Source organism: Phoenix dactylifera, chromosome 1 (assembly GCF_009389715.1).
Source record: "Phoenix dactylifera cultivar Barhee BC4 chromosome 1, palm_55x_up_171113_PBpolish2nd_filt_p, whole genome shotgun sequence".
NCBI lineage: Eukaryota > Viridiplantae > Streptophyta > Magnoliopsida > Arecales > Arecaceae > Phoenix > Phoenix dactylifera.
Window position 1 is genome coordinate 31,022,225 of NC_052392.1, and position 15,401 is coordinate 31,037,625.

Consider the following 15,401-nt stretch of genomic DNA (forward strand, 5'->3'; position numbering starts at 1 on the left):
CTCTCCCAAACCCAAAAATCATGGACAGTTTAATCATATGTAGTTTCCTCATATAATTAAGGGCGGGCCTCGGCTCAACCATAAGGTTCCTCTACTATAATCTAGGTGCCATGGTTCGAAACATGGAAACAGCCTCTCCGCACATAGGGTTAGTTTCCTCACATAATTGCTAATTCAATATCTTGTAATCAACCATCCAGATGGATATCAAAAAGCAAACACAACTCAAAAATCATCGATCGCATAGGGAACACAATAACAATACAGAATCTTTGATCTAGAAATCATATAAGAACATCTCAATGTCGGCACAACCACGACATGCAATTGTTTCAAGGTATGTATTATTGTGTGGAGAGCATATTAAGACTCACTAATAGATGGTTGGATGATGGTGGTGGCGCTACTGCTGGGGATTCCACTGAGAAGGGGTGAGGGCCTTCTTGATGGAGAGGGCGTGGATGTGATTCATCTGCTCCGCCAGCGCACCGTTCACTAGGCGGTGCCTCTCCAGCAGCCTCTTCCCCTCGAACTGCTCCGATACTATCTCGATCTCAAACCGTGCCCCACATCTTTTCATTGTCAAAATTGCATCAAAATAAACAACAACATCAAAACAAAAAACGAAATAAAATCAGATAACTACTTTTTTTAATAAGATTCAGGAGAAAGAAGAGATAGGTGTTACCCTCCGGATGTATCGATCACTTCCTGTGGGAAAAAAAGAAAAGTAGATAAAAGATGGCGTTAGGGTTGTTTTGGATTTCGTTTTCCAGGAAGTGGAGGAAAAGGAAGAGAGGAGGTTTTTCCGGAAGAGATTGCTTACAAGATGAGAGGGCTTGAGAGCCGAAGTGAGCGCGGATTCGACGTCTTCTTTGGCCACCCCCATCGCTTCCTCCGTCTCCTGCTACCTCGGGCACCGGGAAGAAGGGGAGGTGGGGTGAGCTTATGGACGGCGGAGGCAAATGCGATATTTTTGTATTCGTGTACCTTCTTACCTCGCTGGTTCCTTCCTCACCGGTGTTTACATGTGATGGACGGCCTGGATCGCATTGACTTTTATCATCAGGAAACGAAGAACTGATGATACGGGGCGAGCTCAAGAGAATCTACGTGGAACAACTTTTTTCCCACTTTTCGACTTCACCTTTTTTTTTCGGGTAGCAGTTTATTTATAATAAAAAGAAACTAATAATTACGTGAATATTTTCCTAAAAATTTAAATTACGTGAATACCCTCTTAAAATTTATATTTATTTTTCTACCCTCGTAAAATACTATTTTTGTACAAATACTCCTAATATAACAGTTCTTCTAACATTGTTAATAAAAACCATATTTATTTTAATTAAAAATAAAATAAAATTTTAAAATTACTTTTTTGTCTTTCATTATGATCGCTTTATAATTTTTTATTTTTTTCACATCTACCTATTAAGGATATTTAAATCATTTTAATTTGAAATCATTAATTTTTTAACTGTATTAGACGGTGTAGATACATATGCAAAAACAAGAATAAAATTGGATAGAATAGCAAAATAAGTGTTTAATAAAGATATATATGCAAATATCAATTTTGAAAAAATATTCATGCAAAATTCAATATTTAGGAGGGTATTCATGCAAATATCACATTTTATATGGTGGTTTTGGTTGAATTTCCTTACACGGTAAGATAAGATTTCTAAGAAATTATTCCCTTGAGTTGTTCTTTGGATATTTTTGGCATCATCAAGGTGTTGTTTTCAACAAAAATATTCTCACATTATAAGGTCAGGAATTTATGCTTCAAACTTTTTGCTCGCCACGTTTGTTAAAGATTATCCATGATCGGTTGGAAAGAGTGGAGAATCAAATCTAACTCAAATTCTCTTTAATTTCTAGCCATATAACTTTAAGCAGGTTTTTTTTGTGTGCGCATCTTGGAGATAGCAATATTTTCCTCTCGTTTGGGGCAACTATATTTTGAGAAATGCTGTTCATGCAATTGTGGAGAAAAATGATTCACCATTTCTGAAAATTTATTCGTATGCAACAGAGTATTATAAAACCATGAAAGAACAGTTTCATCTGGTTATAACATTTTATTCCAATACTACTCATCAGAGGAGCCGAAGGCCCTCTCCATCCTCACCCAAGTTCAGTGAGAACCGATGAAAAACCACTCAGTCATGATATGCATCCATTCCTGCCCACGTAACAACAGGTGTATATCTAATAAAAAGGATATATATTTATCAGGGTAGTCCAAAGCTCTATTCTTCTTTTTTTTCGGACCGAAACCAGGATACCAAACAGATAGCAGAGCAAGAAGATTTGCATAGCGTACTACCAGCCTACGACTAGTACTTGAAGAAGATAAGATCAGGTTATCTTCAAAAAATTTTAAGATCTAAATATACTATAAAAAACTAAAATAAGATAAAGACGATAATATAAAAGTAATTTTATTGATCTAGAAAAGGAATTTTTTCACTCTTGTTATAAATTTTCTTTTGTACTTCTCTATCTTCTCATGCGGTTATAAGTACTGGCCAGTTATTCTCCCACTTACCCACTTTGTTGTCTCTAACATATTATATCTTTAAACTTGCAGTAAGTATACCGTTCCTGCCCAAAAATCTTATTGAACCACGATGCTATCCAATCTATTTGTTAGGTGCACTAATCGTATGATTAATTTGATCCAGTCAATTTATTGACCCACATATGCATGCAAATATATGGTACAGATCCCCCTAATGTTCATCAAGTCTCAAAGATGGCCAATGAAAGAACACTCGATCATGATATGCATTCCATTTTCTCCTGCCTAAATAATGGCAGGTATCTAATAGAAAGGAGACACATGCTATAATAAACCTCTATCAAACATTCAAACCATGACTAACATTATAAAGCACCAGAAAGCAGCAAATGCAGCAGCACAAAGCTGTCTCCCGCTTAATACAAACTTTCAGACAGACAGGATTTATTCAAGCGCTAAACAAATTAATGGCACAGTCCTCCCAAGACAGGCACACAACATTGTCATCACTAATAGAGTAATAACTCCAGAAAAGCATTTCACAGAAAACATCAATAAAGCATACCAGAATTTCAGATGGAATGGAAAATAGATAACTTTAATTGACATCGAGATGTGACTCTGCCATTGCCCTTACGACACTTCTATACTTCCCCAAGGCCTGAAAAGTGCAACCTGACATGTATGGCCAATTATAACATTGTAATTGAGTCAAAAAGTAACATCAGGAGGTTGCATGCAGTCACATTGTTTCCAACAAGAGTGCCTCATCCAAATCATCCAACAAATGAACTTACCTCATTAAATACTTGGAAGTTGAAAGTTCAACCACTGATATGACATGTTCCCATGTTTACAGAAGTTGGATCCAGACAATTAAATTAGCCAGTCTATGATGAACCCAGAAACCTAATCAATAAAGAAATCTAGGTTGATTTCAACACAGCTTGGTTCAAATAGCAATCAGATTACAACCTTTCGGAGTGTGTAACATATTCTTGCATAGCATGAACACAAATAAAAAGCCATTAAGTCAGCTACAACTGGAGGATTGCTTGGGCTGCATTTGGGAGGAAGATGACAGTACATTGGAGGAGATGAGAAGCTATCCAATTCCATTTCAGCACTGATAAGTGGCCAAATGCGTCACCAGGCTCTCATGCTGTTCTCAGAGGAGGAGAAACCAGTATTACTCCATCTCCTCTGACGAAAAGAAATGGAACAGTGCGTCTAGTAGTCTGGGAAAGAAAGGTAAAAAAGAAGTCAGAATATGTAAGGATGACAGAAAATGTAAGGATGACATGAAGACAGATCCACAGACACAGCAATTCAAGAGTGAAACAAGTGTATCAGCCAATTGTTGCTAACTCTTAAGCTATCTCAAGCTTCAGCATAACAGGTTTCGACATACTCAAAGCATCATCTCTATCTAGTCATGCAAATTTGTGAAGGATGATTGCCACCATAGTTAAAGGTCGCCTCCAGCAACCTATCAATAGAATTAGACCTGCAATTTTACTGGTACAACCAGCCGGCACAAATTTTGAAGGATTTCTTAATGAACATTGTTCTAAGGAACAACCCACCATTCAAACCATCTGCCCGTCCATCCCTCCCACCATAACTATTTAAGAAAAAAATCTTGGCAGCAAGTCTCAGCCTCACCACCAACCACTATGCCAGTCACTTCCTCCCTGGTCCCCTCCACCACAAGTTAAAACCTATTCCCACAACTGCCTTCCCTCTGTCTCTTTTTTTCCTTCACCACCTCCACTTGCCCATTGTAGCAGCCCCTCCCTGTGAAGCAAAGGTGGCAGACAGGCATTACAAGGTAGGTGGGTGTGGGTCCACGTGCGCATGTGTGCGCGTGCATGCGTGCATGCACACATGTGAGTGCGAGAAACACGCACAACCCACATGCACACGCACAACACACATGCACGCACGCACGCACACAGAGAGAGAGAGAGAGAGAGGGGGGGGGGGCACTGCCCTATGGGTAATGTCAGCTATTTCCACATCCTATAGGAAAATAGACTGAGGGCTGCAAAAGTTACATGTTTGGTCCTTACTCCATGGTTGCTAGAATCAGGAGCAGGTACGGGTGCAGGTGCAGCACAGCTAATAATTGACAAACACTTTATGTTAGGAAGCAGGCAAAGTTTCAAGGGAGTTTTCAAGGCATATATCTTAATCTAGCTAGAGCTTCCAAGTTTATATTATTTATAATTTTCTTTTCTTATCAAGCAACAATATATCATCCACAAATAACATGTGCCATGGGTTTTCTCATATATATTAATAGGTAGTTCATTGAATCTAACTATAAATATTAGGGTTTATAAAATGCCCTTGTGGAAGGCCTGTTGCAATTGATCATTTCCTAGGCTCTCCTTCTATTATTTGCATAATTAAAATGCCAGAGATATTTTTGTTGATAGTGACATTGCCTACAAACCCATCTCATAAGCCTCTCTTTATTATCATCCATCAAATAAGCTTCTTCAAAATATTATCATGCCAGTTCTTCCGATTCATTCTAATATTTTCTGATTGACTGCCCAATGGTTGGTCTTCCTTGCATGAGTCTTAATTAGTTTTATGTAATTCTCATTTATTATTTCAATCTAAGTCCATTACCAATTCTCATAATAATTTTCATAACTCGTACGTTTTGATGGTTAATATGCAATCTGATAGTGCAATCAAATATATCTAGTTATACCATATATCATAACCATCAAACCTTGTTTCAACTACTTCAGTCAGCTGCAATTATATCTGATTTATCAGTACAATTTTCATAAGATTGTCATTTTTCAGTTAGCATGTCTTAGGGAATCAAATCTTGTGAAATGAATTTGCTACAAACAGACCCTCTTTCATCGTGCTTGATATATGGCATATACGATATGTAGAATAAAAATTTGAAAGAGATCTTTGGCAAATTAGGAAAAAGAATTAATTCTTCAATTCAACTAGATATTCGAAGATATGCCAAACAAATAGGAACTCGAAGAGCTAATGGTTCAAGGGTGCCTTGGTACACTCTCTTTTCAAATGCTCACAAGATTTTAAATGAGAATACCTAGAATCCTCACTTGCACTGAGAGTTTTATGCACCAACACACTTGACTTGGCAAAGGTTGGACCATCTTTTAGGAAATTGTATATATCTAAAACTAATTAATAGTAAATATCTCTCTAACAATATTTCATCTAGCAAATTTAACATGGATACTTCATCTGAAAATAAATGCTATATCTGAAGCATCTATATACCAGGAATATGTTCATAAAGTTAACACTGATAATCGCTTCTATCGCGATGACCCTAATATCAGTGATGAGTTGACAGATATGACAACAGTCAGCTTCTTAATTTTCAATAGAGCAAAACAAGGGGAGAAACTTTCATAGTAGAAATTGCTTACCCGAACAATCTCTTCGTAAGTTTCATCATCAATTTCTACAGTAGTGATTATCTCTTCCACATCTCCAAGTATCATATTTAGATGCTGATCATAAGCCTGAAGTAAAAGGGAAAAAGTTACTTCTTTATAAAAGAAAAAAACTCAAGGCCTGCATTAATCACACCATAATACAATATATTGAAAGAGCTGCATCGGCCCCCAAGACAGGACAGCCCAGGCGTTCATCAGGCTTGAGCATGGTTAACAAAAATGATTTATGAATTATCACTGAGTGTTGCCAAGAATGAGCTTTCCATTGGTTTTTTTAAATATTAACTGATATACCATATTTTATTTTTTTAATTTAAGTATTTCTCCGACATTTCTGATTATATTTATTAATTTTTGAACTTTTGGATCTCCTTGAACTGTGAGTGCTCATCTAGCAGCTAGGCAGCCCCCTGCTACCCTTCCACTGACTGCTGCCTTTTTAAATATTACCAAAATCCAGATGTAAACATTGTAAAGTCAGAAGAAGGTAGAAAATTAGATACAAAGAAAAATGCTACAGGAACATTTGTTCCATATATCACCTAAATAATAGAAGTCAAAAGCACAAACATCTGAATATCCTTCTAGAAGATTAAGAACACATGTCCACAAGTAAGCTTGGTGCAGCCAATATTAAAACATGCAAGTAGGATAATAATACCAAATAAAAAAGGTCAAGGGAATATCAACACAAGACAATTCTCAGGATTTTGCTTTGAAAATCTCAGACCCTAGAATGAGAAACAAGCTGCTGGACTTCAAATTGCTGACATACAGCACATCAGTTTCAAATCAAGTTTAAAAAGTATTTTTTGTCAAACAAAAAAATAAAATGCCTGAGTACAGTGTCCTCCCCCTCCCCTCTTCTTTCTGCAATGGCATTGAAACATGATTTCTTATGCGAGAAAGGGCTATTACAAGTAAATTAAATAGCAATTTCTGTAAGTACAGCAGAATGGGGTGTTTTTTTGCATATTTTTGGTACCCAGCATCTGGGTTTTAACATCAAGATGAAAAGGGAAAAATGGAATAACATGTCATTTAAGCAATGTACTGTTATGTTCAAGTATGACTAATGATACTTAGAAAACTTGCTCTAAAACTTCAATCATATATGAATATCAGATCCCGGGTAACTCATGAAATTTCAAATTCATGAATAGCAAGCACTATTTATTTAAACAGTAGTCCTGCTACACTTTTTCCAAAGTCTGCTAGATCGGAAAGCAAAGAATATTGCTAGTAGAAGTGAATGGAAGTATTACTATAGCAAGGTCTGCAACTCATCCCTCTCATCCAAATGGATAACTCTAATGCCATCATAGGAAGCAGATAACACCATACTTAGGAAACAATAGCTTGAATATCCAAAGAAGCCTTCACACTATTAGACATTGAACTAACAAAATTTTCTGAGCTTGTTTCCAAACCAAGTTTAATGATGACAACCTTGGGATTGTAAATAGTTCTTTAGTTTAGCAAGAGCTCCTCAGCTTCAGATTGCTCGTATGAAACAGTACAATAACTAGTGTATTTTAGTGTCCTATTTAAGGATCTAAGGTGAAAAAACCAATTTGCTTCTTTAGCTTGGCAAAGGAAACCTTGAAGCCATGAGAATAAAAAATTTGATTGGTTTAGACTTTAAATGCATTATTTAAGAAGCTTACTTCTCTTGTGAAACGTATCATTAAATTAAATATCCAGATTTCCTAGCAGTCCTATCTCCTCCATTCTGTGTCACTTGAACACTTCCATCCAGCTTCAAGAATCGGTGTCAAATATGTATCGAAGTCCAATACACTTCGGGCACCTGAATACTTAATTCTTTTGAAACAGTTTCTATAGATGGGTGCAGAGCTGAGGTTTTCCAACAATTAGGTCAACTCGCCATATGACTTCAGAAATACAGTTTCTTTCTTTTTAAAGATTATCCAATGTAGGTATTAAAATGACTTACAATGTGTCATTTTTCTTATGTCCTTTCAAGGTGACCAGGGAAATTCAGATGTTAACATATTCACACAATATATTTTAAAAAATAAAGTTATATAATTATTAGCTAAAACTATTTTTTCCTATCTTTCCATTTCTTCTTTTCCGTATTTCCAAGTCAGAAGCTTTGATAGGTAACCTATCCAATTCATGTGTCCATGCCCATGCAACACGGTCTCCACATGTCCTTCATAATTTTGTTTTCTTTCACCTTCTTCCTTTCTTTTTTCTTTTTTTAACATAAAATAAGAATTACTGTTATAGCTGTCTCAAGTTTGTGATCACAAGTAGTAACTTCTGTGTCTAGTTCTCTACCATAATTCCACTGTGTCCGAGATACAAGTTATATAAATCTAATCCAGCCAAACCCTAATCATAAGACTTTCTACTGGAAGATCCTAAGGGTCGAAAGAGAAAACAGCGCTCGCTGCAAGGAGATTCTCAAGAGATTTGGGAGTGTATTAAGAATCTGTTCAAGACTTGCATGCAGGGCTCATAGCAAGCCTTGAATTCGAGCTCCATAAATCTACTTTCAAATTATTATAAAATCTTGCTTGTAATCAGAGGAGAGGAACATTGAAGAGATACAATTGATACCAAATTATTCAGCTAGTAGGTTCAAAACATCAAACACCCTTGTCTACAGCCAATCATCGAATAAAGAACGAAAAACAATCATCAAGATGGAAGGATCTATCCACCGATACGAAGCCCTAACCAGTTGCAAAAACAATCATCAAGAAACGGCACAGATTACAAATCAAATCACGCTAAAATTCAATCAAACATACACAAGAACCAATTTTTTCAGTGCGCAGAGAGCAGAACAGCGAAATTAAGTTGGGGAAGAAGAAGAGAGAAGGATGATGGAGGGATTACGTGGAGTTTTCCTCGGAGCTCTCGGTCGGAGCGGAGCTTCACATAGATGCGCTCATCCAGGCTGAGCCTTATGAGATCAAGAGGCTCCTTCACCGTGCTCTCCTCTTCGCTCGCCATCTTCCCCCTTCCCTTCTCTCGCGCTCGCTGCCAAAACCCTCTCCCCCTTTCCCGTCGCCCTGCTAACTAATTGAACCCGAGAAAGCCGGCCCAGCCCAGAGAAGTTTTTAAGGATATTAGGGTTTGGAGCCTTAGATGGACTTCATTGGTCCAGTGGATGTTCTGGAAAAGATAGCATAAATGAAATACAAGGATATTTATAAAAATTGTTAAAAAAATTATTCAAGACAATTAAAAGGTTCCAAATGATGAATTTGACCTAAAAACAGAATCTAAAATAAAATATTGTAGATCATGACCAGCAATTTGGATTTTTATACTGAAAGGTAAATCAATAATACTTGTTAATCAAATACTATTCTCAAAAGTAATCTAGCCTCTCAAAAATATTTGAAAGGTTAGATAAGATATTATTGGGGTGATCTTGACTCCTTGATGCTTTCATGTCGCCCCTCAAGAATATAGTAACCATATGCTATCAGAGAAAGTTTGAGATGGAAAACTTAAGTAGATATGTCAGCGACAATCTTACCAAAACTTTAGCAAATTTCTATGGTTAGCTCCGATGAGAAATGACATGATGGAGAAAGAGGATTAGGAATTTCTTAACTTTTCTCTTTGATAATGGCTTAGAGTTGCAGGGCAATAAAGAGGCATTGAGATATGTCTCTAAACTTCCACATGAGCTATGTGTTGCTGCAAACCATATGAATGTCTTTTATTTGCTAAAGGGTAAAGACTGCATAAAGCTCCTGGAATTAATTTGTAGAGGATTTGCAGTCTTATTACTATTGTTGTTGCTTTTTTTTTCATTTGTAGGTTTAGCACGAGCTTGATTATCCCATGAGAGCCTAAGTAGCCTAGTAGGCTTAACTTACTCAATTTGCACCCAAATTAATAAATGCTTAGGTCCAATACTAAGTATTTTTTTATGTGAAAGCTTGATAGATGAGGTCTATTCTCCATTGTTTGTCTCCTTCAAGGAGGTCAATAGATGCCACTTCCTATAGTCAATGGATGTTGATAGGAGTTTGTTAAGGAATGGTGGTTATCTACAGACTAGGTAATTCACATATAAAGGTGTTATTTTCAACAATCCACTTGAACTTGTTATTGTTAGAGTTGTGTATATGCCTTAAAAAGTTATTTATATATAATTGTAAACATTTATACATTAACGCATAGATTTTTCTTTGGACATGATCACATAGAACCAGCAAAAAAGTCCATGAGTATTGCAGGAGTTTATCTAAGCAACCAAAGTATTTTCCACAGAAAGGATTGCATAGATCTTGAAACTTGGAATTTGCTCACAGTTCTGTTGAGGTTGGGCATTGCACTTATAAGGCTATCGAGATAGACAATGACATCATAAAGTTTCTCTTTCATAAAGATTAGATCCTGTATTGACATCTGAGTATATATGCCATCATGCTTGAATGGTCAACATTGACAATCCACCTCATAAAATACTATTAGGGGTAGAGGTGTGCACTAGGTGCACAAGCTTGGGAGCGGTCCTTTGATCTGAAGAGCGAAACATCTTACTATATCCTAGAGTTCAATAAATTCAAGAGTCAAACTCATGTACTGACCATGATACCTGGACTTTATTCTTGATAGGGAGCACAATAGTTTATTAAATTTACACACAGTTGCATATCAAGCTGTCCAACATCGAAACCATCATAATGATGCAGTGTCCATATTAGAACAGAAACATAATCATGCATATGAGTCCTAGGACCTAGATAGTTGCTTGAAAGGATTTTGAAAACAATTATTTTATAAACTATTATGATTAATAATTATTTATTTTCAAAAAAAAGTTTCATGCTAGTAGTTTTCAAAAAGAAAAGTCTGACATGATCTAGGATTCTAATGGACCATGATATCGTATGACTGAGGGTCTGACGGTGTTATACTTAATGATCATATGAAGATATTAAAATGATAAGAGATAGAATTGCAAGATATAGCTTGTACATGAATATCAAAATAAATTAGTTTCATCCAGCTCACTCAAAGATTAGCAATCCGATATAGGTTTCATATCCCCATGCTGAACCATATAATTAATGTATGATCTAAAGGAATGCATATTTGGTGAGCAAGGTCTAAGTTGACATATTCTAGTAATGCATCTAGTATGTACCATCTATCTTCATATCAACTAGAATAGAATTCTAGTTGAGGATTCTCTTACTAATTGGATTAAGAAATATTTAGATTTGATTGGAGAAGAGACTGGGCCAAGAAATTAGCCTGAATACAAGAATTAGGCAAGATTAGGTCAAGTAAGACATGATTTATGTTGACCACTACTACTTGGGTGGGATCCAAGTGGCAGTTGGCCAACCTAGGCCAGCATCCATGCCTAAAGAAGTACCACTAGAGGCACTTTTCTAGAGAAAGGGGGTGGCTATTCGAAAGTGGCCGGTGCCTCTCTCCTGCCTTTTTGGGACTCAAAGTCCAAACTAGACTCTAGAGGGAGGAGGCAATCAAGAAAGAAAGATGCCACCTCCTCTCCCTTATCTTTCTTTGGTGAAATTCTAGTAGGACTGAAAAAAAGGGGCACCATTCTCTATAAAGAGGGAGGTGTCCCTGGTCATGTGCATCTCATGTCCCAACTCCATAAAGAGATGTGTAAAAAGATGGCCAGATAAGGATGTTCCTTCTCCAACAAGAAGAGAGAGGAGGAAACATTATGACTGAAGTCTGTCCAATAATACATCCCCTTACTTGTGATTCTTGGAGACTTAGAGCCTAGCAGAGCTTTTGAACATAGGCATGTGGAATGAAACAATTGTGGATGGTATTTCTCACATGATCATGTATATTCATGGTCTCAACATCTCCCAGAAATGCAATGATCAACATCAAATCATCATCATGGGCATATATAATTCGTCATGACCATTATGCATGCTTCTTTATGTGGTAATATCAAGAACAAAAGTCCTCATATTCCACTGCAAGTTATAGGATAACATGCTAGCTTTATCAAGTTGAGTTAGCTTGATCTAGCTAAGATGAAGAGAGGAGAAGGAGTCCTTTGTTAAATTCATGGAGGACAAGCCTATTGTTGGTCACTAGGCTTTTAAAGCTTGTCATCGTCGGATTTATGGTGGAGTCCACCATAATTGAATTTGTGGCAAAGGTGCTCATCATTGTCAAATTTGATGTTCATTTGTGGCTCATTTGTGGCAAAGGTGCTTGCCATTGTCAAACTCACGATAAATGATGCTCTTTATTATCCTAGAGAAGAATACCCATATTGTCAGATTCGTGGAGGGTGCCCCTTGTTACTGGATTTGGGATAAAGGTTGATAATCATTTAGGAGTTCTTATTGTTGCTGAATTTAGGAGGAGGTTCGGTAATATAATGATATGGAGGTCATCTTCTTCCTTTCTTCTTCCCTCCTTTCTATTTCTTTTCTTCTTTTGATTCAAATTGGCAATTAATCTGAATCAAGTAACAATGAGAGGAGGGGATAAAATAGAGAGTGACATATTTAAATTGTATTTGACTTGTAGTTGAACAATTAATCTTTGACATGACCATGGGTCGAGCTGGTTCTATAGATTCAGAACACTAGATAGAGATATTTATTCACAATTCACATCCATGTTGATGAATATTTACATGGGAAGGACATTCCTTCAATAATTTGTTTGAGCCTATATGTGGCATCAATGAATTAATGAGCCAACACCAAGGATTTTAGATTGAATCATGACTTTGGCTGTCGGAGTAGCTAAAATGACTTTTATATTTCTCTAAGAAAATAGACTTATATGTGGCAAGGCTGCCCATCACCAAAGAATTTGTGTTGGAGCACAACTTTGGCTACCAACATGGCTAAGTGGACTTTCTCTATTCCTCACTAATAAAAAAAAATCTACCAAGCAACAAATCTAGTAATATCAATATCTCCATTTTGAATGGGCTCGCCTATCAAATTCTACATAATTATTAGATGAAAAGATGATATCAAGCCATCATATCCATGTGCCCTAGTTTATGAAGTGGATAACAGGTGGGACAAAAATTTATCCCATCTTATCCCTAGAATAAGTGGCAAGCAACATATTTTATGTAGAATCATCAATTTCTGACAGTTTGATTAAATTGAGGATAACCAAGGGTTAACATTTCCTAGAGTCCTCATGAATATGCTATCCCCAGTTTTTATCATCCTCAATTAGTGCAAACACCCAAAAAGCCTTTCATTGGCAAAAAAAAATAAAGAAAAAAGCAAGAGCATAGCACATGCTAACCACATTATTGTACTAAGTAATGATTAAACGAGGATAAAATCACTTATTGCAAAAATAAATTTGTATTTTCCTTGTTTCTCCTGCTTTATTCTAGTATAAGTCACATTCTCTCAATTACTTATCATGTTTCGAAGCTAGACCTATAAGAAATTTTGCATAATTTGATGTGCTTTTGCCGGTTACTATTCATTTCATGTTTAATGTATTATTTTGGAATGGGAATTGCTACCATCATGACCATAAAATGGATTGTGTCACAAAATAATATTTCATCTGAGTCCCACAAACTTAGTTTTTCTAGTGACTTTATTCGTCAAAGAATAATTAATATTTAAGACAAATACGTACAAGCTTGACAAATATGAATTAGCATAATTAATATTTAAATACTACATCTTGTGACCCTTATCCTTGAAAAGAAGAGAAAAAAAAAGCAAAATTGTTTTTTGTATGTCAACCACACTGATCAAGGATTCATATCTCGCACACTCTATATGCAAATGATTATGTTCTCTTTGCTTGAGCTATATTAACATATGCTATAGTGCTACCTAATATTTTTAATGAAGTATTGTAGGGATTCAGAATAAAAAATAATTTTAAAAAATAACTATTAGGTTTAGTTCAAAGATTAATATTCTATCAAGTTAGTGAATTAAGAATCTTTTGCACATTCGAATATATGATGGAACCTGAAATTATTTGGGAGTTTCTGTTTTAGGCAAGAGATTGACTTCAGTAGATTGTGGGAGTTTGGTATAATAGTTTTTGAGATAGCAAGATGGTCGAAATGGAGGGCTCTATCTATGATAGAAAATGTCACTTTAATTAAGTCTGTTCTCTTCACGCTTTATATATTTGATGTCTTACTATATAATTTCTAAGAGCATTCTTCTAAAGTTGGAGGGCATAACCAGAAATTTTCTATGATGCTTCTTAGATACCTCTAGAAAAATACATTTGATTACGCGGACAGATGGTATAGGAATTACTTCTTTGCTTGCTTGGAGTGATGCATTGATGGCCAAATATACTACGAGGTTTCTGTTGACTCATAAGAAGCTATAGGTTTCTCTTATAAGAGTGAAGTATGGTGCATGGTTGTTTATGTCCTCTCCGGTGTGTTTACATACTGGTTCACCTATCTGGAGAAAGTTGTGCTCTTTTGTTGCATTGATTTTATCTAATCTCAGATGGATCGTAGGTAATGTGACATCTATTTATGTGGTTTGGGATCCATAAATTTCATCCATTCCCATTGCACAATGCCCCCCTCCAATTAATAATAGTATACTACAAAGTCTTAAAGTTAAGGATCTTATGTTGACCGGTGAGAATAGTTCAGATTTATTTGTGATCTATTGGTATTTGCCAGTGGTATTAGCAGATAAAATTATTACTATTCCTATACTAGTGGAGATAGTGTAGATAGGTTGGGATGTAGCCCTTCATTTGGGTTGTCAATTAGAGTTGCAAATTGTCGCAAATTTTTTAAGCTGGAAGCCCCATCAACTAGAAACTTTGGTTGGATATGGAGAATTGGGGTTTATCACAAGGTTGTTCTGTTTATATAAAAAATAGCATACAATCTACTTCCATGCCGAGATATTTTACACCAACACGGTCTCCGTATCCCAATCATCATGACTTATGCCCGAACATATAGGAATCAACCTCTCATATTATTTCACAATGTAGGTTGGCAATTTGAATCTAGAGACATGCTTGTATTTATGATGTAGCGATTATTCCAACTCTTTCTCTTGATTTCTTTCTCTAGATAATTAAAAGGAGATCCGTTAGAGGTAACCGAAGTACAGAGGCTATATTGATATTTTATATTGTTCATCATATTTGGTTGATCAAAAATGATCGCATTTTCTAAATTAGTGCTCGGAGTCCCAGAATGATTCTCATAAGAGCATCCAGCTAGGCCTATGCATACACTAATGCAACTACCTCGGAGGAATCCTTGATACCTGAGGAAAACTGTAGCTCTTATTTTGCATATTCTACAATGCCACATATGATCTACTTCATTTGGAAGCTACCATCCTCTAATTTTCTCAAAGTTAATTTTGATGTCTGCATTTTAAATGAAGGTGATACTGGTAGATCAAGTATTGTCATTAGAAGTG

The 15,401-nt window shown here is 36.1% G+C and overlaps 2 protein-coding genes across 2 annotated transcripts; both read right to left on the reverse strand.

Moving 5' to 3' along the window:
• Positions 1–207: 207 nt before the first annotated feature.
• LOC103704354 (protein BOLA2) lies at positions 208–1,031 on the reverse strand. Its single transcript, XM_008787605.3, has 3 exons — positions 827–1,031; positions 689–711; positions 208–572 (listed from the first exon to the last, which is right to left on the reverse strand). Exons 1-3 carry the CDS (start codon positions 887–889, stop codon positions 404–406), a joined length of 255 nt encoding a protein of 84 aa, XP_008785827.1. The 5' UTR covers positions 890–1,031; the 3' UTR covers positions 208–403.
• Positions 1,032–3,300: 2,269 nt separating this feature from the next.
• LOC103704418 (sm-like protein LSM3B) lies at positions 3,301–9,139 on the reverse strand. Its single transcript, XM_039131754.1, has 3 exons — positions 8,866–9,139; positions 5,965–6,060; positions 3,301–3,768 (listed from the first exon to the last, which is right to left on the reverse strand). The coding sequence occupies exons 1-3, from the start codon at positions 8,980–8,982 to the stop codon at positions 3,688–3,690; spliced, it is 294 nt and encodes a 97-aa protein (XP_038987682.1). The 5' UTR covers positions 8,983–9,139; the 3' UTR covers positions 3,301–3,687.
• Positions 9,140–15,401: the final 6,262 nt, after the last annotated feature.